Source organism: Ciconia boyciana, chromosome 7 (assembly GCF_034638445.1).
Source record: "Ciconia boyciana chromosome 7, ASM3463844v1, whole genome shotgun sequence".
Lineage (NCBI taxonomy): Eukaryota > Metazoa > Chordata > Aves > Ciconiiformes > Ciconiidae > Ciconia > Ciconia boyciana.
This window is the reverse complement of record NC_132940.1, coordinates 2,973,574-2,997,156: the sequence shown is the minus strand read 5'-3', so window position 1 is coordinate 2,997,156 and position 23,583 is coordinate 2,973,574. Positions and strand designations below refer to the sequence as shown.

General features: G+C 43.3%; 1 protein-coding gene across 2 annotated transcripts in view; it reads left to right on the top strand.

Annotated features, from left to right (window-relative positions):
* The window catches only part of ROR1 (receptor tyrosine kinase like orphan receptor 1), a 174,869-nt gene extending 156,606 nt beyond the window's left edge, over positions 1-18,263 (top strand). The window contains exons 5-10 of one of the 2 annotated variants that reach the window (XM_072867724.1): positions 3,834-3,920; positions 4,035-4,162; positions 5,341-5,658; positions 6,546-6,791; positions 11,137-11,348; positions 15,279-18,263. In XM_072867724.1, coding sequence (XP_072723825.1) covers positions 3,834-3,920; positions 4,035-4,162; positions 5,341-5,658; positions 6,546-6,791; positions 11,137-11,348; positions 15,279-16,703 — 2,416 coding nt within the window. In that variant the 3' untranslated portion in view covers positions 16,704-18,263. The remainder of the gene's footprint in view (positions 1-3,833; positions 3,921-4,034; positions 4,163-5,340; positions 5,659-6,545; positions 6,792-11,136; positions 11,349-15,278) is intronic. The other variant, XM_072867725.1, reaches the window with a different exon arrangement.
* The last annotated feature ends 5,320 nt before the right edge of the window (positions 18,264-23,583 follow it).

Genomic DNA, 23,583 nt, shown 5'->3' with positions numbered 1-23,583 from the left:
AATCCAGCGCTTTCCTTTTTCTTGTGTAGTCTTCACTGCATGGTTGCCAGGACTTTGTGGGGTGCAGGCAGCGGAAGAAGCGGGATTCGGGGGGGCAGCACCCAGACCCCAAAACCTGTGCTGCCATTAGTGCTGAAGTTGCTCTTGCAAGCTGGCATCTGCGGTTTTCACCTGCTGACTGCTTGCCTCTCTAGTTCAGCGGAGAATTTGCACAAGTGATGAAGGCCATCCCCACTCAGCAATGCCTAGGGCTTAGATTGACTTCCATTTCACTAGGATTTAAGCTTGTCTGTAAATTTTAACACATTAATTGCTTAATCAGGCCTAATTTACCTCCTGTTTGAGCCAAAGGGACCCATCCTTTCTCTGGGGGTAGAATCAGATCAGGACCATGAAGCAGGAGTAGTGATGCTGTGATTTGCTTACAAAAAGCACGTGAGGTATGCAAAACGTGAACTATGTAAAAGGAATCGGTGAGCTCAGCCTCGATCCCAAGAAACCGATAGCTGCGTTTTAAAGCCAGCCACCGAAGCGGCTGCCAGTTGGCAGCAGGAGGTGGGGAATGTGTTTAAGCCGCGTAGGAGCTCTGCGTGCTATTGTGGGCTCCGTGTCAGGCTATGGCTCTGCTTTTGGATGAAACGTCTGGCGAGCAGAGGGTGTTCAGCCTCGGCAGCAATCTGTTCAGCGGGAAATGGTCTTAGATGGAGAGCTGGCGGCTGCCCCCCAGAAATGTTGTATTGTGGGGAGCAATGGCTCAGGGAGTGTCCATCTGGCAGAGCTGCAGCTGCATTGGCAGCGGCGTTGTCTCCAGGGCTGCCCTGGATATCGCTGGGCGCAGCTTCGGTTGCCCGTCAAGGACCGAAGGGATGCCCAGGGAGGCCCTAGGTACTAGGTGTAAACATTTCCATCCTGAGCCGTCTCATAGAAAAGAGCTGCAGAGTGAGGGAGGGGAAGAGACATCATGAAGAGATACAGAGGCAAGAGGGGATTTTGTATGAACCCTGAATGGCTGACGAGGGATGACAGAAACGGAGCCAGGGAGTGAGATGCGGCCACTTGTTCATTGATGAGCGTGTGCCAGTAACCACAGTGATGTGTTACCAGCCTCTGATCAGGCCGCCTGTTGTGGGAGCTGCTATTTTGAGCTCCTGATATAGCTGTCAGGAGCAATAGATGAACCTCACAGCCCAGTACTTCCCTTCTTCATCACCGTGCCCCGGCGGAGCAGCTCTGGGAGCGGAGACCAGGGGACCGTGTCCTCTCGTGTCTCAGGGGTACTTCTGTCATACTCTGATGCTCCAGTTCCTTTCATTTGATTTATCCTTCTGCCCCATTATGGAGCCGATTTCCAAAACAATTCAAAGTAGGGCCTGCTCCATTTGAGCTACTAATCTCATGTTTTACCTCTGTGAATTCAAGGCTGGCATGCAGCCCCGGGGGCAGAGGTGGTGGGATCCAGGCTCTCCTCTTTACTCTAATCTTCACCTTCGGAGGTTATCTCCAAAATCCTGCTCCTCGGGGCATTTCCATCCAGGTCAGGTGGTGTCCCTGCTCACTCGCAATCCTTGCTGCATGCAGCTATTGCAGTTAAATCTTCTTTAGTTCAAAGGTGAGCATCAGAGTGAGGTGAGTTTGCTTTGTTGGTATGTTAATCGCATTCCTCCTGGTTTTGTCTTCTGTGTCTAGTTGTGTGCTTAAATTGCAGTGCTTGATCGCCTTCAAGAGCAGTTGCTGTTAGGTGTAGTCCCTGAGTTAAATTCCATAATAAATTATAATAAATGAATAATAAATTATATCCGGGGGCGGGGGGGGGGGATATTTATTGATTAGAAGATGGAGAATTGACCTCCAGAGCCTGCAGTGGCTATTGTGGTTTTTCAGCTCAGGTTTCAGCTGTTTTGTCTTCTCTTCAAGAACCAACAGAGTAAAAACACTTTTGCCAGAGCTGACTCCATGCAGAAGCACATGGATGTGGTTGTGTGTCTCTGTTTACCTCTCAGAGTATCTGTGTTGGCTGGGTACTATCCATTATCCGAGGCATCGCAGCCCACCATCGCTCTAGTTAATGACGAGTTTAAGTGGTAGTTTAAAGGTTGTGCTTTTGCAGTCCAATTTTCAATGTACTTGGGAACATCTTGGGACAACCATCCAATGAAGCCTGGGCCCCTTCCCATTGATTTCTCCATTGAAGTGAGATGTCTGTGGAAGGAGGTTTCCATCCCTACCATCCCTCTTTCCCACCCCTCCGTCTTCACAGTCTTAAATCCCTGCACTTCATTCATGGTGTCTAGCTTCTCCCTGTGAACTGGAAGACAACGCTGCGTGACTCCGGGGACAGTGCTCTGGAGCTGGTAGCTGAGGAGTGCTGGGAGATGTTTGGGGTGTCCTGGAAGGCGATCCTAGCACTTCTTCCCACTAATCCCATTAGCTCACCCTGGCCACTGTGACAAGGCGCTGGGGAGCCCGGCTGCGAGGCCGGCCGCTTGCTCTAAGCCATGCACACAATGAAAGGGTGACTTCAAAGAGGCTAAATGTAATTTGCATTTCCAAGCTCTCACAGCCAAGGTCTTCAGGAGGGGATGAAAGTGTCTTTTGTTAAACTTAATGGCAGAGTTGATTACAAAAGCTCTGATTTTTCCCTGTTAACGGTATAGTCTGGTTCCACTGCTAGGCTTTCGGCATCTGGGGGAGGACGAATGCTGCAAAAATAAAAAGCACACAAAGAAGGTAACCTGTTGCCTCCCCAGCTGTGATCATCCTTGGAGATATTCCGTTATCATTTTTCCTAATTTGAGAGCCATGTAGTAGCTGTCTTGGGTGGGTATCGGCATGAATAACAAAGAAATTATTAGCAAATTTTTATGAGGCATCTTTGGGGCCTCAGCAGAGCCGCGGTGTCTGTCTGTCTGTCCAGAAAACGGGTCCCAAATATCTCCAACTGGATTCTCAAAGCACGAAAGTAAAAGGGCTGCTTCATGCAGTTGGGTGCATGTTTCGGTGTTCACGTATGCAAACCCCTCCTCAAAACATCCATAAAACTCTCTCTGTTGTGTGCCAGCACTTAGCTGCCGATTATCTGTTCAAAATAAGCAGTGACTGGTCTGGTCTTCAGAGGTTTTGTAATTTCCTTTCTTTGCTTTGTTTGAAGAATATTGGCAAATAATTTCACATCTGGATTTATGTATTAAATGTCTCTTATATTGCATAAAACAAAGCACCTAATGAAAGAAATCTGTCTATTTAACTCCTGTCTTAGCTTTGGTTCTGTTTTAGCAATAACTGTTACCACACTCATGGAAGATTGAAGAAACATTTCCTGTTTCAAGGGTATCAGTGCTGGGAGGGGTTTCATTTTCTAGATACACTTTAAATTCTGTCTCTGGTAGCATGACTCTTCCTGCTTGTTTATCAATATGAAGTACAAGTTTGGTTCAAAAATAGAAAACAGCATGTTAGCTGCTTTAAATAAACATAAATCTTTTTTTTCAGGCAGTTTATGTTTTCTCTTCTAATCAAGGCTGGGTATATTCCTGAATATAGCCTTCCCCCTCATGCAAAAAGCATTCATTTCATACAACATTAATGCGTATTCTGTCTAACCTGAAATGCCACCACCTGTTTTTACCAGGCAGCTGAAGTTTTTTTAAAAAATAAACATTCAAGCTCTCGTTGCATAGAAGGTTATAACCCTAATATTCACTTCGGGGTCGTTTGTGAGATGCTGAAAAATACCTGCAGCAGTGTGGGAATCCTTGAAGGTTAAAATCATCCGGGCACAAAGCCCGTGCCATGCTCCCTGCACTACCTAAAGACCATATAATCCCTTATCACAGGCTCTTAATGGAGGGGAAGGCGGCATGGGGGCTCCTGCGCCGGGTGAGCGTCACCCAGAACGAATCGCAGAGTGCAAGACAAACACAGTAAGCCCCTCGCATCGGCCTCGAAGAATACAAGTGCCAGCTCCCTGTAGCGACATTTTGTTGCAAAGTCGCATGTGAAATGTTTCACCCTTTTGTGTTTATGATTGATTTCAGTGACGAGTATGAAGAGGACGGGTTTTGTCAGCCCTACAGGGGGATTGCTTGTGCACGATTTATTGGAAATCGAACCATTTATATGGAGTCTTTGCATATGCAAGGTGAAATAGAAAATCAGATTACAGGTGGGTAAAATGCACTTCCTTCTTCCCCACGAAGCTGTCTTTTCCCAAAAAGCTGCTAGAGTTTTATAAACTGCAATACTATTTTTATTTGCTCTTTATCCTCTCTTGCTGTGAACTTCCCACCACAAAGCGCGCCCGGGACTCCTGCACTGTGCGGTGTCAGTGGAGGGAGTCATCTGAGGAGTGACAGTCTGAGCAGCCTTCATGTCTCTGCTCATCCAGCTCCCCCAGAGGAAACTAAAAAAATAAGCTGTGTATTTACAGCTTCTGGGAGTCTCCTAGCCAGGCTGCCTTGGGCTGCTGTTACCCAAGCAGATTTTAAAAGTGAAGGGAGACCAGACTCAGTTGGTTTTTACATGGTTGAGATCATTTAGGTGCTGGAAGAGGCTGCATAAATAATCCAGCAGGTAGTGTTTTTCCTTTAGATTTAGTAAAGAACTGGTTTTCGTCGTTTTTGTGGGAGATGCTGTGCTGATGGGGGTGCCGAATTCAAACTGAGGCCTCATAGATATCATGATACTTCTCTGTTTTTGTATATAAATTAACCTTGGCCAGATCCTAGCCACGGTAATCATCTTCTCTATATTCAGATTTTCTCTTGCTGTCAGAATATTCCAAATTTCTCTTCCCCCTGGAGTGTTCCACCTTTGTCTCCAAACTCCGTCAGCATTGCGATAAAGGCTTTTGCATTGCTCACAGGAAAGGCCAATGGTTTCTGTACAGCCAACAGTTCATAATCTCACACCATTCTGTTTGAAAAGTCATTTGGGATAGTATGAAAGCTGTCATTTTCCATGAAGGTACTGGTACTGTCATCCTGAAGCCTGCAGGAACTTTGGTTTTTACCTGTTGGGCAAAAGGCATCCAAATATGATATGACTTTGCAAACCATTATAAATTATTTGGGGGAAAAAAAAGTATAATTAGGTTTGGGGTTTTGGTAACATGCTTAACATTAATCCCGTGTTGAAAACCAGATGTATTTTCTCTGTCAGCGAAATCAGCATCGTTAATAACTTTTAATGTAATTAGTGCTCTGTGTTTCTGGAAGGCCCGTTCATCACCTGAACATCTGAAAATAATAGTCGCAATGGGAAGTGAGGGTTATACTGGGAAGGCAAGAGCACAGGAATAAAATTCCCACCGGGTTAAGTAAAATCCTTTTGTATGTTTTACAGCTGCCTTCACCATGATTGGCACTTCCAGCCATTTGTCGGATAAATGCTCCCAGTTTGCTATTCCTTCGCTGTGCCATTACGCCTTCCCCTACTGCGATGAGACTTCGTCAGCTCCCAAGCCACGAGACTTGTGCCGCGATGAATGTGAAATTCTGGAAAATGTCCTGTGTCAGACAGAGTATATTTTTGCAAGATCTAATCCCATGATTCTGATGAGATTAAAGCTGCCCAACTGCGAAGATCTTCCCCAGCCAGATAGCCCCGAAGCTGTCAATTGCATCCGGATTGGGATTCCAATGGCAGATCCCATAAATAAAAGTAGGTGAAAACCGTCTGTGCCTCTGTGCAAAAAATACAGCAGTGAAAAGGCTGGCTGTAAGGGCTTGTGCATCAGAGGTGGAGCTAGTGCTGGGCTTTGAAAGCTCGCAGATGCCGTGCTCTCAAATTACCCCACTCCCGCACTTCTCCCCTGGCTAGCCCAGAGTAGGTAGAAATTCAGAAATATTTTTTCATTTATTTCTTTAGCTGCCTCTGGGTTCACACTAAATACTGTTTATTGACTTCAGGTCTTTTCTAATTAATATGAACTAGAAAACAATGACAGTGTAAGCATTCAAACACAGGGGAACGTCAGTAGCTTCAGCCTCCCTGTCCTCCTACGACAACCCGATGTGCTCCAGCGAGACCGGTGTAGTATCGGGTGCTTATCAGGAGGAGCACTCATAGAGGCCGGGTCCATGGCTGTCCCTGGCTAATACAGCCTAATTTTAGGCATTGGCTGAGCTCGCTCTTTGATCAGGCTGGGCTGCAGCCTGTTCACAACCCTTATACATCTGAATAGGCAAATATAAAACGTGGCTCCCACAAATTCTCCACCTTCATATGAAAATAATGGCTGCAATTCAGGTTCCCACTGTAGTTTTTACTTCTTTTGTGTATCTTATATTAAAAACGCTTGGCATAAGCTGTTTTCATTACAGAAGCATAAGCTTTAAATCCTCCCAGGAATGTGAATGCAAAGCAGGCCCTGCGTTACAGCCGCAGCAAATTGGGAGCCCGTGCTTCCAAACTGGGTTTACCGGCCCCGGGCCAGCAGCAGTGCGCTGGGGCTGGGGGGCGCTGGCAGCTCGCCGCCCCCCGGGTGCTGCAGCCATCTGCCTTGCTGCCACCAACTATTGCTTTGAATTTTTATTTTTTTTTTTCAGATCACAAATGCTACAACAGCACAGGAGTAGATTACCGGGGGACGGTGAGCGTGACCAGGTCGGGGCGGCAGTGCCAGCCGTGGAACTCGCAGTACCCCCACACCCACACCTTCACCGCCATCAGGTACCCCGAGCTCAATGGGGGCCACTCCTACTGCCGCAACCCAGGGAACCAGAAGGACGCCCCTTGGTGCTTCACCTTAGATGAGAACTTTAAGTCTGAGCTTTGTGACGTCCCGGCATGCGGTAATTACTGACCTTTTTCACATTTCGTTTTGGAACAAAAAGGGGAACCGTTTTGTCACGTCCATACAGCCGTCCTGCAAAACAGGAGCTCAGGGGAGCTGTGCCCAAAGTGTCTTTTTTGAATCCCTGAAAAGAGAGCTGTAGGAAAGGCTAACTACAGTGTTTGTAGCTAAAGCCACAGCATCCCTGCCCTGAGGAGACCTTCGAGCCCTTACTGCCCGTGCAGCTGGCAAAGTGGTGGCGTGAAAATATTTTACTAGGGAATTCCTGAGCGCTCCCCAGAAGGTGGTGAACCAGCAGCGCGTTACCCGCCCGAGCATCCCAGGCTTTCCAGGTTGCTGCTACCATCAGTACAACTCCTGAGTCCAAATTAAATTGGATCACAGAAGTTGCACGGTCAAGGCTGATCCACAAAGCGGTTATAAAATGTTCTCCATTTTGCTTGGTTTATTAAAAGCCATTTTAATAAATGTAAACCTCATTTAACAGAGCTCAGGCCTTGTTTAAAAAATAGAGATGATCTTGCCAGATCCTCTTAGCTGTATTTTAAGTTTGTGTTTACAGAATTGCCCTGGCTGCATTTTGATTTTGCAAAATGAAAAAAAATGGAGATTCAGCTCTCATTTTATTCTGCTTTTCTGAGACTGGGGGGAAGTGGATGGAAGACCTGAACAAATGGTTCCTAATTGTTTTATCTGCATTTAAAAATAACAATATTGTTAGCGTGCCAAGAAAAAAAATACAGCTATTTGCATGGACATGCCAGAAATGCACCCAGAAATGTTCTGGCAATTCACGGTACAAAGTTTCACACAAAATTTTATGTTGCCTACAAGTTGTCACAGTAACATTACCTTTCCCCTTGGAAAGGAGATACCTTTTGATGTTACTGTTCGATAGCCAGAACCAAATTAAATTATTTCTGGTTATGGTTATGAACATTCCTGCAGGGAGACATGTTCTGAGCCTGCTCCAAAGTCTTTTTCAATTAATGGAAAGATGGGAATCGATGCCAAAATGGGATCTAAATTATGTTCTTACTGAAAGAGTAGATGAGGGGAAAGGCAGACAGTCTGGGCTATATCATGTGCATCTCAAACCCTCTCTAACATTCATATACTCTTTTTAGAGTCCTGTATCTCTTTTGCTATTATTTCAGTGCATTTAACTTCTGTTATTGTCCTTGTTAATTAGGCACAGTGATAGACTGACTACACAAGAGTAGTTCAATCTATATAAACTGTTCCGAAGATCTTTTTCAGCCCTGCGGTACAAAAATCTGGATCTCAGTAGCAGTCAGGAGGACTCCCCTTAGCATGCTGTCAGCTCTTGGCTCTCCACCCCGGGAGCTGCGCGGCTGCAGGCGCAGACGCCTGGGCTGTTCCGGGTGAGGAGACGTAGCTCAGCCCCAGGGGCAGCTCGGTTTGGGCAAAGTCAGGGGTCTCTGCACGTCCACCGCCAGCAATGCTGTTGAGCTTTCTGTACTCCACGGCACTGCCGCTGTACGACCTTTCAGCTATATGCATTTTGTGTTTTCTCCACAACTTCTGGATAATTGGGTAATTAAGAGTTGATGGGGGGGCTGCTTGCCAGGCCCCCTCTAGATGGGCTCTGAGATCCCAGGACTGGCTCAGTCTTTTGATCTGAAATAGCTGAAAGCAGGACGCTTTTGAACGTGTTGCAAAAGTCTCTGATTTGAGGGTTTTACTAGATAATAAATGAGATAGGCTGGCTGGCTTGAAGAATTCCTGACAAGGGGTTTAATTACCTCTCACCACTGCCTTAAATGGTACTCGCTGTACAGCTGGGTTATATGGCATTATTATTCTAAATACAGACAAATAGAGCTATATCAGGTGAGTAGTAATTTAATTGTTAAATGCTAATCTGCATATTAAAACCAAAATACCATGTGGGACTTGCATTCTGCTGGTTTTGCACTGGCTGAAAGAGCCATTTCAGGCACATTTTAATAAGTATTGTGCATTCTGCCTCACCAGGACATGCCTAGATGGGAAATGGATTTAATTAGGGTGGCTCCCAAGAAACCTATTAACCTAATGAGGCTTCACGGCAGGGGCTGCTACTTAATAAGAATAATAATTCCCTTTGACTGGAATAGCTCAGGTGATGAACCTAGTGCCCAGGTCTCCGTCTGCCTCGTGCTGATGCTTTCTTTTTCTTTCTTCAACTGTATCTTTCAGTTGTCTCACAAGCTGCAATAGATTTGTTTCATAAGAGTTTGTCAACCTGAATATAGGAAGATGTGGAACATGGAGCAATTTGAGCATGAGGCTTAGCAAAGACAAACGTAAGAAGGTTTTGAAGGGGAGGGGAAGGCACTGATTGTGTGTCCATGCTAGAGGGCAGCAACTCATGAAGGAAACCCGCAGTGGGTCCACACTGTAGAGCTGGACGTTCACTGAAGACAGGGCGAGAGCACACACTGCCCTTTCGCTGGGCACAGGGAGGCTGTAACGGGGATGGTGCTTTAGGCCTCTCTTGTTTCCCAAAGGCTGTAGAAATATTTGGACTACCTCTTCTCTCAATTAAAAAACAGATGGCACGACTTAGTCTAAAAAAAAAAGGTCAGAAAGGAGCGTGGGGGGAGCAGAAGGACAGCGTGAGCCTGTAAGAGGAGAGGGGTTATGCAAAGTGACATCCAGAACCATTTGAACTTTGCCTCTGTCACAATTTGAGTCAAACCCAAGCTTCAGATCAAGTTCATGTTTAATTAAGTGCATAAAAGATATCTGTGTGGGCTGCTAAGCACTTCTACGAATCCAGCCTGGAAAACACAGACAAACAAACTGAAATGACCCTGTAGGAATAATAAAACATTCCCCGTTCTGCCAGAATCCACCAAGCCTGATGCTGCTTCAGACATTCACCACCTCCCTCAGAAACAACCAGGCAATGGCCACCAGTCCCGCAGCTCAAGGTGATCCTCAGAGTTCCTGGGGTGCCCTACAGTTAGTGTGTTAATCCGTGCGTAATCATACCCTAAACTTTATGAATGCTCCTGGGAAATACCAGAGCAAAGCAGGCTTCAGCGTCCCCGTGCTCAGAGCAGTCCGGCTGGAAGGTATGTCCTTGTCAACGCAAGCGGGTGCTGCGTGAACGCGAGGACGTGAGCTCCTTCCCGAAGCCTCTCTCTCCTCTCCCACTGCACCTTTCCTCTAAGCAATGCGCCCTGTGAAACCAGAGCCAGCTGGAGGGAGGTGAGCGTCTGATGTCCCGGCTATGCCTTGCTGGGCAGTGGTAGAAGAGGGTTTCATGTTTCTAGAATTAATCATTCGTTCCCTAGCTATCGAAGAGAGCTGTGTGCAGAGGGAGCGAATATTGCAGCTAGCATTCGCACTATGTTGAATAAACCGGCTTCCCAATCTCTTCCGGATCCTTCTTTTTTATCCCTGCTCTAGCTTTCCTTTCAACCATCATTGTCGTGTCCTTTGTGCCAGCATTTGCCACCCTGCTCAGATGACACACGATTAGTATATAGTTGGTAGAGGGGTGGGTTTTCCCATTAGCCCGTTAATCCTATTAAGACCAAGTCCTCAGTATGTAAGATTGTTTTTTAAGGTTATGCTACAGCTTTTGTCTGTATTCAGACTTTTTGAACCCCTTTCTTGACTTCCTGGGATAAAAAACAGGACTGTTCTATTTCTTGCCATTTCCATGCATTTCCTCCCCTTTCCCAGGTGTTCTCCATTTCTTCTGCTCTAGAGTCCCTAATCATCCTGCCCCTGCACCTAAAACTAACTAGAAAATAAGTTTTCAGTTGCACATGGTGTTTGTTCCAGTGCCCTGGGTGGCCACACAAATGCTTTGGCCAATGCTAGGAGATGTTGGGAACAGGAGGCTGGAAATAAATAGGGGGTAAAACTATTCTTTTTAACAGCTCCCCACATTTTTGTTGGATTAAGGAAACTATGGCACCAAAACCTAATATACATATTAAAATAAGAAGTCCGTAATCCCACCAGAGCCTTTCTTCCATAAACTGGTTTAGAAATTAACTCTTCTGTGGACCTGCATGAGACCATTACTTCATTTCCCCCCAAGACAGCCACCTCACAGGATTCGGCTATTTCATGACCATAAGTAGGTTTGAACTGACATGCTGCAGGGAAATTGTTCCTGGCCATTCTGTGTTCTTACTGAAATGTTACTCAACAAAATTAATTGCTCTGTTAATACTAAGGAAATAAAACAGCATTCAGGGTGGATTGCAGTAGTATTACCTGGATGTTTTCTTCTTCTTAACACTTGTAGTTGGCCCAGGGATGTATTTGACTCTGTGGGATACTTCATTCATTGTTTTGGTTCTTTTTTTCTGAACCAGATTATAAGGATTCCAAGGAAAAGAATAAAATGGAAATCCTGTATATCCTGGTGCCAAGTGTTACTATTCCCCTGGCCATAGCCTTACTCTTCTTCTTCATCTGCATCTGTCGCAACAATCAGAAGTCATCCTCCCCTCCTGTTCAAAGACAGCCTAAACACGTAAGAGGACAAAATGTGGAGATGTCAATGCTCAACGCCTATAAACCAAAGGTAATCCTTCATTTCTGCTTCGACATTTGCTGTCTGTAAAGGCAGGGAGTGAAATGCTTTGATCAACTCAGCGCTGAAATATTAAGCTGATTTCCAACATGCATTTTGTGCTGGTGCCTTTAGCTGTAATTTTTGTAAGGACTTCTCTCATCAGCAGTGTAGCAAGTGTGCTGGACCTCTAGAGGTAATTCCTATGTGTCCGTGTATCTGGATAAATAGGGGCTGGAGTTTTATTGTAATAAAGCAAGCAACCCATTACTGAAGCATCTCTAAATTGCCTCATTTAAGTTAGAAAGTAGTGCAGATAAAGATGTGATTCAGCATTTTCTCAAGAGAGTTTTTCGTGGGTTTGCTGTAGTCATATGTCATCTTTCACTCAGCTGAAATCACTTTGGAAAGATTTGTTCCTTGTTTTTTCAGGCTTACCCATTCTCTCAGTTAAAAAGAGAAATTACCAAAACAGAGCCTCAAAAATCTGCCTGCAGTTCTGGCCAGCACAGCTGACGCATCGCGGATCTTGTTGCTGGTATTGTTTTGCTTCACTGTAGTCCCAGGTTCACGAAGCATTTTTGAAAATCATTTAAGTTTTAAGCGTGATTAACCTTGAGCTCCTTGTTTATTGGCAGGGCAGCCAATTTGCAAACCTGTATGGATCACCCATTTCAGAGCTGTAACCGCCTTCTGCCACCTACAGGCAGAATAATGCCCTGTAAAGAGTGTTTGCCTTGGTGTTTTTAACACCATGCCAATTCTCTTCCACAACTTGACGGAGAGTGTTCTTCTGAAGCATTTCAGAGTGAAAATCAATATCTACAAGGAATTAGAATAGAAACTGTGTAGGCTGTAGTACCTGAAACAGTCACACATGCCTTTGAGTAAGCTGTTATTTTTGTTAGAAAATGACATAGCAAAATGAATCCAAATTCTGATTTTATTGCGTTTTGGCAATGTGAACTCTAATCTTCAGATAGCGCTGCCGTAGGTATTCTTTCAGCAGAGCTAATCACAGCATCAGGAAAGGTTACCCTTGTGTTTCAGGAGCTGTGTTCTCCATCTCTGAATAAATTCTGGAGTAGTTTTCTTCTTAAGTTCAATAAAGCAGCTACGGCATGCCGCTATTGCTTGCTCTTAAATGTCAAGTTTGTAGAATTAGGTTATAAAGAGTTCATTGTGGCAGCCTAGGGAAAAGGACTTAAGTAGCCGTATCCCGTGAGATCCAGGGAGTGCCCTCCAAGGGGCAGGGATGGATGGAGCTGTGCCACCCAGGCAGTAGGTGCTCTTTCGAGGGTGCTGCCCTGGGTGCCTGCGGAGCCGCAGTCTCAGCGCGGCAGCGACAGACACAGAAAGTTGTTGCAGAGGAAAATTCCAGCTCACCACCAGCTCACAGAAGGAGTAGGAGATTCCTTTTAAGTCAGCGATAAAAGTAAACCCACTGTGTGGCCGTGCTGGAAAACGCAGTGCTGCTTTTGCCCATTAGTAATACAAACTGCATACAGAGACATTTTTACACGGCATAACGCTACTGCTAGGATTCCTGTTTTAAATAGTGTTACAGGCACCGGGCGCTGCTGCGGGGATGCCAGCAGGACTGTTGTGCGGGTTATCTGTTCAGGGTGGTCAGACAGAGTTTGGTCTATTGGTATATTTTAGCTCCTCAGCCCCATACATACTGTCCCAGTGAATTTATCTCAGTTTTCCTTTAAAGTTCTTCAACTTGCATGTACAGCCTAGAGTAGGTGAAAATGTTATTCGTTAATACATGTTTAATATCAAAATGTAGGTAATACAAAAAAAACATTTAATTAGGGAAGCGTCAAAACTACACCTTGCATCCAACTTCCATGGAATGCTTTGATAAATTTGGATTTGCTTCTTGGTCCCCGTTCCACTAGATATTTGGGGTACAGGCCTGGCTAAACTGAAGATAATGGGAATGTCAGCATCATTTTAATGAGGTCACAATTTTGACTTAGGCTGCTGATGCACGGATGCCTTTAGCACACAACATAGGAAGGCAACTTGCCCAGAAATGTTTGCAAATATAGACCACGCTGTTTTCTTTTTATGTTCAAAGTCATATGCTGCAAAAAGCTTTCCCTCTTACCTATGCTAATTCTGTATTTTCCCACTGGGAAACCCAGCTCTCCCTGTCTCAAATGTTTTGATTGCCTTTCAAACAAAATTTTAAAAGAAAGGAAGTAGAATCCTATTTTTAAATACTGTATCCAGTATTAATGTCAACTTTGGGTAAAAACAGTCTTAGACTTCAAGCTCCAACTGAGGTAGATGTGTCTTTGCTCATACAAATAAAAACGTTAGCATTTCATCCAAAAGCCTGGTTCAGTTTTAAGGGATTTTAATTGCCTTCAAAAAATATAATAAACTAAGCTCGTCTTGTCGTTCACCTAATGGAAGGAGCCGATAAAGAGATAGAGGCGGTGGGCTTCACTCTTGCTGCTCTCCCTTTGTACTCGGTTTACTTTGGCGTGCTGCCTCATATGTATTTTACACTTCTTTACATTTTGTACACCGATGTATGACAAATACTTGTCAAACAAAAACTAAGCAGATTTATAACCGCTTAACTTGAAATGAGCCCTCCCTGCCAAAACTTTATGACTTCATTTTCTTTCATAGTTTTCCACTATGTTGGTTCAAACAGACGAACCCAGCCTCGGGTCAGACAGAGGTCATTTCACTTTCATTACTAAAATATAATTTACAATATGCCAGACCTAAACAAGTTTTAGCCTAAAGGATTTGTATAATATAAACCATCTGTTCCTCAACAATATAGCTAATTTCCTGCCATCACCATACAGTCTACTGGCTGCCTGCTTAAATGGCATTATTATTATTATTATTATTATTATTATTATTATTATTTATTATTATTGCAGTATTTGTCTAAAAGTCGTAAGTGGTCAATATGATTAGAATTCATTTATGCTAAAATGTCATTTTTTAATGACTTTTTAAAATGACAGTTCTTTTCCTATATTGCCACTGTAAAGCTGCCGTTATATTATTTCAGGAATGCAAATGCTAATGTTTACTCTAATTTACGAAACACAGATCCCAAACTCATTAGCCTGAAATTACTACCTATGGCTATACTGAGGACCCTAAATGAGTGGGTTTGGGTATAGGTGTTACAAGCACATGTGGCAGTTAACGTCTGAAAATAATACAACTTCTTTAGGGCCTAAGGGTGAATATATGCACCCAGAATAACAACAGAGTTTTTAAAAAGTTTGCCTTTCTTCTTTGACCACTATCTCATTTTTCCAGCTGACTCTGTCCTGCATGTTTCGGGACTGAACACTGCGTCAAGCGTGAACAGAAATAGTCTCTACCGTACATTGAAGGGTTAATAGCAAAGTCAAGGAAGAATTGGCTACAAAGGCATAGTTTTAAACAAACCAGTTTTCTGCTAAAACTTTAGGCCCTGGCCCAGAAAACACTTCAGCATGTACTTACTTAAAGTATGTGAATTGCCTCAATTCCTGAAATTAGTCAGATTCAATTTTAAGAACATAAATGCCCAAGCCCAAGTATATAAATGCCTTTGCTGAAATGCTGATGGTTCCTGCATGTATTTAGATCTAATACTACTTGTATCTGATCTTGTGTAGAGGGTAAAAAGTAATTCTAAATTTAGTTTTGGAGCAGGGTGCACAGAGATTAGGCGGCACTGAGCCCTGAGCTTTGTGTCCCTCGGGCTGTGTCTGGCCTGGGGCTGATGCCGTCACACCAGTGCCCACGTCTCAGAGGCCTGAGCAGGATCATTGCCAAACGGGTGTGCGGCCCAGGGAGTTCCTGTGTCGGTCTGCTTGGCTTTCAGACATCCTGTGCGAAAAGATCTTTTACTTAAAAATATGTTTTCCGTCCTGTTTTTCTGACATGCTTTTGCTGTCGTTTCTTTAACAGAGTAAGGCTAAGGAGCTGCCTCTGTCTGCGGTTCGTTTCATGGAAGAACTGGGTGAATGTGCTTTCGGCAAGATCTACAAGGGACATCTCTACCTTCCAGGCATGGATCACGCTCAGCTCGTTGCCATCAAGACACTAAAAGACTTTAACAACCCCCAGCAGTGGGCAGAGTTCCAGCAAGAAGCATCTCTCATGGCCGAGCTCCATCACCCTAACATCGTTTGCCTCTTAGGTGTTGTGACCCAGGAACAACCTGTCTGCATGCTTTTCGAGTACATGAACCAAGGAGACCTCCATGAGTTTCTCATCATGCGATCGCCGCATTCAGACGTTGGATGCAGCAGCGATGAGGATGGGACTGTAAAGTCCAGCCTGGACCATGGAGATTTCCTGCATATTGCAGTCCAGATTGCAGCAGGGATGGAGTACTTATCAAGTCATTTTTTTGTCCATAAAGATCTCGCCGCTCGTAACATTTTAATTGGAGAACAACTTCACGTGAAAATTTCAGACCTTGGACTCTCGAGAGAAATCTACTCGGCAGATTATTACAGAGTTCAAAACAAGTCTCTCTTGCCAATTCGCTGGATGCCACCAGAGGCAATTATGTATGGCAAGTTCTCTTCCGATTCAGATATTTGGTCATTTGGAGTTGTTTTATGGGAAATATTCAGCTTTGGACTCCAACCGTATTACGGATTTAGTAATCAAGAAGTCATAGAGATGATCAGGAAAAGACAACTGCTGCCATGCTCTGAAGACTGTCCTCCCAGAATGTATAGCCTGATGACAGAGTGCTGGCATGATCTGCCATCCCGGAGGCCACGATTTAAAGAAATCCATGCCAGGCTGCGCTCGTGGGAGGGTCTTTCAAGTCACACTAGTTCTACTACCCCCTCCGGTGGGAATGCCACCACTCAAACGACTTCCCTCAGCGCAAGTCCAGTTAGTAATCTCAGTAATCCTAGGTACCCTAACTACATGTTTCCAGCACAAGGTATACCACAAGGCCAAATCGCCGGGTTCATCGGGCCACCAATACCTCAAAACCAGCGATATATCCCCATCAATGGGTACCCGATTCCAGCAGGATATGCTGCTTTCCCAGCTGCCCACTACCAACCGCAAGGTCCACCCCGGGTAATCCAGCACTGTCCTCCTCCAAAGAGTCGCTCTCCGAGCAGTGCCAGTGGATCGACTAGCACAGGTCATGTCACTAGTTTGCCGTCTTCGGGATCCAACCAGGAAGCAAATATTCCTTTGCTGTCTCATATGTCAATTCCTAGTCATCCGGGGGGAATCGGTATTACAGTTTTTGGAAATAAAACACAAAAACCGTACAAAATTGACTCAAAGCAGTCTTCCCTACTAGGAGACTCCAGCATCCATGGACCTAATGAATCTATGATTTCAGCTGAATTGTAAATAAGCGAGGCTTTTGTACATAGAACTATTTACAATACAAACTAGAAAGTCGTAGAAAAGATTTATATTCAAATATTTTATTAAAGATTCTTCTGGTTGTTTAACAGACATTGCAGCAAGTATCTTCTGTGAAGTTTAACTGCTTAACAGGATGGGCAGACTCAACCAGACAAAGATCGTTGTGGTATGAATACTCAGCTTTGTCAATGGACGCATTGTTTCTTTAAGTGCCGCCGACAAGTCATAAAGGGGAAGGGGGATTTTTTTTTTTTTAATAAAAACATTTTATCATACGCTTTTTCACAGCTTTTTAAACCTCTGATGTGGTTTAAAGCACAGAAACTTTTTTATACTGAAAACATATTTTAATATTTGTCTCTTTTTTAGGAGATGCAAATATTCGGAGATCTACTGGGTGTGCAATTTCAGTTCCAATAGCTAGTTAAAATATTTGTAAATTTTGCAGTCAAGGCTTATGTTTCAAATATGTGATCTGAGAGCTGGATAAATTACTTCAGGTAGGATTTTGGTCTTTTGTTAAGTTGGAAGTCTGAGTTCAGATTCAGACCAAAACAAGTCATTTATATGACAGCAGAATAGCTTGAGTTACCAACTCGCAGTCTACAAAAAGCATCTGCTATTGGCTGCTGAAGATGGCTGGAGTTCTAAGAAATTGCCTTAAAGGAAATGAAATTAAAGTATTTTAATTTCAGAACCTGAATCAACTTATTCAAAGGTAACATTTCATAATCTAGTAGTTAAAGCAGAAATTTTATATCCTTTTGTTGCTATGCAACTGTTTAACGGAAAGGCTTCAAACCACAATTTTATATATGACAATCAGCTTTCCCAGGAATATTTATTGTTGCAGATCAATGTGTAATTTCAGTGACTATGACTCCAGTAACCCTGAAAAAAGGGAAACTCACATTCCATCAGGCAGCAAATCCATTGGTAGCAATTTTGTCTATCAGTTCTAATAATGTGAATTAGTGTCCACTTTCAACTTAGAAATATGACATTTGTATAATTGCTAAAAATTCATTCAGGTATAAGTGATCTAGATTATTCATTTGAAACCACTTTAATGAGTTACAAAAGTGCTGTGTACATTGCAGTTTTTCACAGACTCTTTTTTGTACTGAATAGTATTTTTATTGTACACGGAACGAAAACAATCTTTTGCTCAGTTGACAATGTTGTATAATATGACTTTATTTTTATCTTTTTGCACAAAAGTGTGATAATGTTTTGTACAGCAGAAGTGAAAATACATCTCTGCGTTTTATATCTTGGTCTGTTTCTTTTTATTTTTAACCTGATGTAGATGTTCTTGAAATATATTATGGTGATATTCAGCCACTACCTTATACAAATATTTTTCTTTGTTTTCACTGCATGCGTTTAATCACTGTATTACTTGATGATTGATTTATTAATTATGGGCATTTCAATTAGGCAAGCATGAAAATGTAATAACAAAGGCTATTTTATAATTAAGATATGTGCATTTTTGTATTTCACGTGCCAGAGATGATATTAAACACTGATTATTTTATGCTGCTGTTTATTAAAACATTGTTTTAACATAAACATATCGGTATTTCCTCCATCTTGGTGTAAGATATTTGAAAAGTTCGTCTTTAACAGAGAGCTAAAATCTGCTCACTCAGCTCAGGCAGGGAGTCTGCGGAAACGCTCGCTTGAATGGGACACGGGAGTGTTGCAAATCATATTTGCAGACAGATTACTTAGGGGTAGCATACAGAGGCTTAAACGAATATTTGTATTTGCAGAGCACGCCAAAGAAGCGGGACGGCGTAACCACCCTGTGAGGATGACGCAGTCTTTGCTGTGATCTCATCGGTGCCCTTTCGCTCTGTACCAAGGGCCGGCACTGCCGTTTCAGCCCCTCGCTGAAGTTTTATGTCCTGCTGCATCGTATGAGCTTTCACGGTGCATGGTCTTGCAGCTGCATCCGGAGCTGTCAAGCTTCCTCTCCATTGCGCAGGTGTGAAACCGTACTTGCAGGTTAAGAACAATCAGTAATTATATAGTAGGGACTTTTGTGGCTTCTGACATACTTTGTGAATCTGAGATGTCAGCTTCCACGTGGAGTGAATTTACATCTGGATCAGTAATGAAAATATGTTGCATGTTAGCTAGAATTTAGTTTGGACTGAGGATTCAGACAGTAATTACATCGTATTAACTTCTGTACCTGTGTCAGGTTATCAGACTCAAATGCTAAAAAATTACTTTTGAACAGAGGTGTTTTACAGGAATGGATGAGATGTTTTTCTCTGAGCCATAGCTATTAACATAACCAGAGGCTAGGGAATTGCTCTTTCTCACTTACATACATCCACACGCAGCTTTGCAGCGCTCCCTTGGCATCTCGTTCAACAGACAGTAACTGTGTTGTCGTTCTTGATCCATCTTTTCTCTCGTCTGCTCCTGCATACTTTTTCGAGCGGTTGCATCAGTGCAAACAATTCTTTTGCATCTTAAGCATCAAACACACTGAGAAGAAAGCAGCCTTTTTTTCCCCACCCATTTTTCCTATGGGATTTCTTAGCCTGTACCATTAAGGGCTTGAAATTTCAACAGTGCCCATTTAAAGACAGTCTGCCACTTCGTAAGTATATGGTTTCAGAAACATATATGGAAGAAGAAAGAAACTATATGCAGCCAAACAAGTCTGTGATCCTTAGGTTATGCTGTTATTGCAAAATCTTCAATAAAGAACATGCTGTAAATGAAGTCAATGGAGAAATAAGAATCTTTGCATCATAGCTGACACACAGATATTTGTGCAAAAACATGGCTGAAACAGATACTGAGATATCATGATCAATGATATCAAAGTGTTTGCTCATCACTGTCAACCAACAGCCTTCACTGGGTGAACGTGTGAAGAAAACAGAAGTGTCTTCAGGAGGCTCTCTTTGCATCTACGCAGGCTGGAAAGGACAACCATGGAACCAGCTCACGAGACATCTGGAGAGATGGTCCCTGCCAGTTGGGATGACGCGTGATACATGTCCCATCAGGTCAAATCTGAACATATTAGGCATAATGCCATCATTCAGTTCAATTCTGTAAAGACAAGCATGAGCCACACTCAAGTCAAACCACCCTCACGTCAGTCCTATACACGCTTAAGTCCCATGGGACTGCCGTCTTACGCAGGTAAGCTTAGCTGTGAATTTGCATACTTAGCTTTAATCACCCTGATAGGAAAGCAGTAACCTAATACTTAATGGAGCAGCAATGGGAGTCATAAAATAGTCCCTCACACACTTTGTGGTTTTCTGTTAAAAAAACAGGAGCTACAGTGCAAGCCTGCGCACAGCTCAATGTAGGGCTTTTCCTTTATTTCAAAGTAAGCTGGGTCCTTACGGTTAAAATATTTTTAGACTCACAGATGTAAACCAGCACTGAACAATACAGCTGAAAACTCTTGCAAAGACCTCTTCCCACCCTTCTCTCCCTCTCTCAGCGGGTGAAGTTTGTGAACTGAGAGGCTGAAATCACAGTCTGGCTCACAACCGATGCATAGGGAACAAATGCTAACGCAGAGAGGCAGGAATTCATCAGGGAGAGATTAGAGGAAAAAAATCTTCTAAAAACCAATTAGATAATGTGGAAAATAAATGTTGCCAGAAATTAAGGAATTACTCCTCAGGTGGGAATGCAGACATACAGAGGAAAGCTATTTTTGTGGCAAACGGAGAGGGAATTTTCCAGATTTCTAATGCTACATGCTAGGATCATCATCCCTTCTTCCTTCGGAGCGACAGGACAGCCAAGACTCTTGGAAATGCATGGATTGAGAAGCTCTAGAGGTTTGGAGAACTCTGAACAAACACTGTTTAGTAAGCCTTCAATCTGGAGAATCTCATTCCCTCCAGGTTAGCTTGTATTTCTGTGAAAGAGAATAAATATTTGCTGATTTAAAGACCAAAATGCAGAGACTGAAATGGAGATTCGTATCCTTTGTTCCCACAGAGGAGTGATTATAGTGGGTTTCTGCATTCTCTGGATTGGAAGCAGAAGGTAAAGCAGAGAACTACTTGCGCAGAAATTTGGGCTGGAAAACTCAGAAATACCAGCATATGTTTATCCAAAGCATGAGAAATTGTCAAAAAGGAATCTGCTATTTGCTTTGCATGAACAAGGATATCCAAGAAGGTTGCAGGCTTGGAAATATTCTATTACATTTGCTTGTTCCAATACAGTTCTGTAACCTACATTCACCAGGAGAACTTTAAAATGTCCACCTAACTCAAAACACTCCTGACGGTAAGGCAGGCGATACAACAACTCTCTCAAGTACAAACACATGTTGTTCCCTATGGACCCAATTCTACGAGATGAGTACCTTCAACATCTCTTGGCTCTGGTTATCGTATTTATCAGAAGGTATTTGGCTCGTTGGCAGGATTCACTCTTTTCAGGATGTCTCAGCGTTGTCTTTGCCTCCTCACAAAGTGGAGTCATTTGACCAAAGGACTATTTTCTTCTCTTTCATACCATTAGGCTAGCTTGGTCAAGGTAGGCTAGGCGCAGCTCAGGCTAAAGAGAGGAGCTACGTAGCCAGGACTGCCCTTCAGGAGGCACTGGGGAGTGCTGGTAGGAAGTGGGCGATGGGCTAAGCCACCTTCCACCCTTGCACGCCGTGTCACGCTAGGTGTTAGGTACACCAAGCACCGAGGTAGCTATGACTTTATCATCCACCCTCCCCATGCAAGCATAAGATACAATAACTGGTTATAAATTATATATTACTTAGAAATTCATGAACACGATAAAGCTGCAGGTAGGGAGAGAGGGCTGTCTACATGTGGCAAAGATGGTAATCTCATAGGGAAGGCCAGTTTTGTGAAAAATATTCTTCTCATTGTTCCTTATGTCTTGACATAAAACACACTGAAATCCATGGGAGTCTTTGCATTGGTTTTAGTGGTGCCTGAATCAGGCTTTCTACCTTCTGGAGAGTCCTTGGGAGTTTTAATTGATGAACTTGATGAAATCCTGTACCTTCAGTCTGTACCTGTGAGAAATTGCAGCATGGGTTCACAAACAGTTCTGATGCACGTGCAGAGTTTGTTATAAAGCAGGTTCCCAAGCCAGCAAAAAAGGACATGTTAACACATTTGTTCAAAAGAACAATTTTGTTCAAAAACTGACTTTTGTTCCGAAGTACTACAAACAAGGTCAATTTTTTATTTGCCAGAAAAAATTACAGCATCTTTACCTTATGGTACAGTATTTTAACCAGTATGTCTTTAGCATATGAATTCATCATGATTCTGTGGTCAGGGAATGGAATGAGCAGCCATGCAAAGCTGAATTTCACCACCTCTGGTTCTGCTGGAGAACCTCAGTGCAAAAACGAGGAAACTGGGTTAAGCTGATGGAGAACAAACATCTTTTGGAGAGGAAGCACTAGTTGCGTTTGGAAGAGCACCTCCTTTGTGCCCGTAAGATCTGCGTACCGATTCCTAAATTTCCTCCCCAGATACCACAATATCTTCGTGGTATGCAAACTTGCACCTTTGTCCCAGATATTTCTTTTGCTTGAGACAGAGCCAGCACATTTATTCCAATGAAAAGACAGTAGCCAAATGATTCTCGGCTGTTAGACTTGCAGAGCATGGCTAAACCGAGGAGGTCTGAGGGTGCTGGGACCAATCTTAAAGCATGTAGTCACCCAAACCACATCCTCGAGTTCTGTGAGAGCATGCTTTCTTTTGGCTGCATCTTCAATGGCAATGGTTTTTTGTGGCCCCAAGTCTGCTCTCTCCGTGGGCCCGAAAGCCTCTCTTAAAGATGTGATGTTCATGGAATCTGAGAAGCAATTTTTATCTTGCTGTGGGCTGTCTTTTATAGGAGGAGAGAATATTGCCCCCAAGTCAGTCACTCTCTATCCCATCATATTTCTTCCTGTTTGATCTCTCAGAGATTAAAGTTCAGTATATTTCAGGACAGTTATATTGCTGAGGTAATATAAAATTATTAAAAACAGAGAGAGAGAGACAATATTGTGACTACACATCAAAAGCTCTTTAAGACAAAGGAGGGAAAATTGACTTGAAACTGGAATTATTAGAAGCATCTGTGGTGTCCTTTATTTTCCATTTAACAGTGCAACACATTTTGGAATGGTGTCTAACTGTTTCGAACGGGCAACCTGGTACTGCCTTAATTTTCTGATTTGTACCCTGAACCCCGTGGTTTATCTACTTCTGCAGAGGGGAAGAGCAACTGTTGGTTAATGAGTTTTGACCTTGAGGCACAAAGGAACATTTTCCAATGCTGCAACCTATAGCCTGTATGAAGAAGTTGGGTTATTTTTTTGCTCAGCTGAGGAATTTAAAACTGAAATATCTATTAGATTCATAAGAAGCACATGAATTTTTAAACCACAGCTGGTGCTTGGAGTACAATGTGCATATGTTTGTTTATGTATGTGGGTACATGTATCTATACACACTCAAATGTTTTTGGCGAGTATTTTCATAGTTCAAAGAAATACAATAACATTTTGAAACAGTAATTAACAGGAACTAGGATAACACTTATTTCCCATCACCCTCAGCGTAAAGACAAGCAGGCTTATTTGGGTTGATCCCGAGCTGGGGAAGGCAGAAAGCGCTGCCTTTGTGGTGCAGTCTGTAATTGATGGGTCCCTATAGAAGGAGCAGTGCCAGGCCGCTCAGGCTTGGATGCTCGCTCTCAGCGCAGCTGCGGGATGATTCAGACACCGGCCAGATGAGGAGCCAGGCGGCCAGAGCCATGGGGAGAATCACAGAATTGTATAGGTTGGAAAAGACCTTTAAGATCATCGAGTCCAACCATAAACCTAACGCTACCA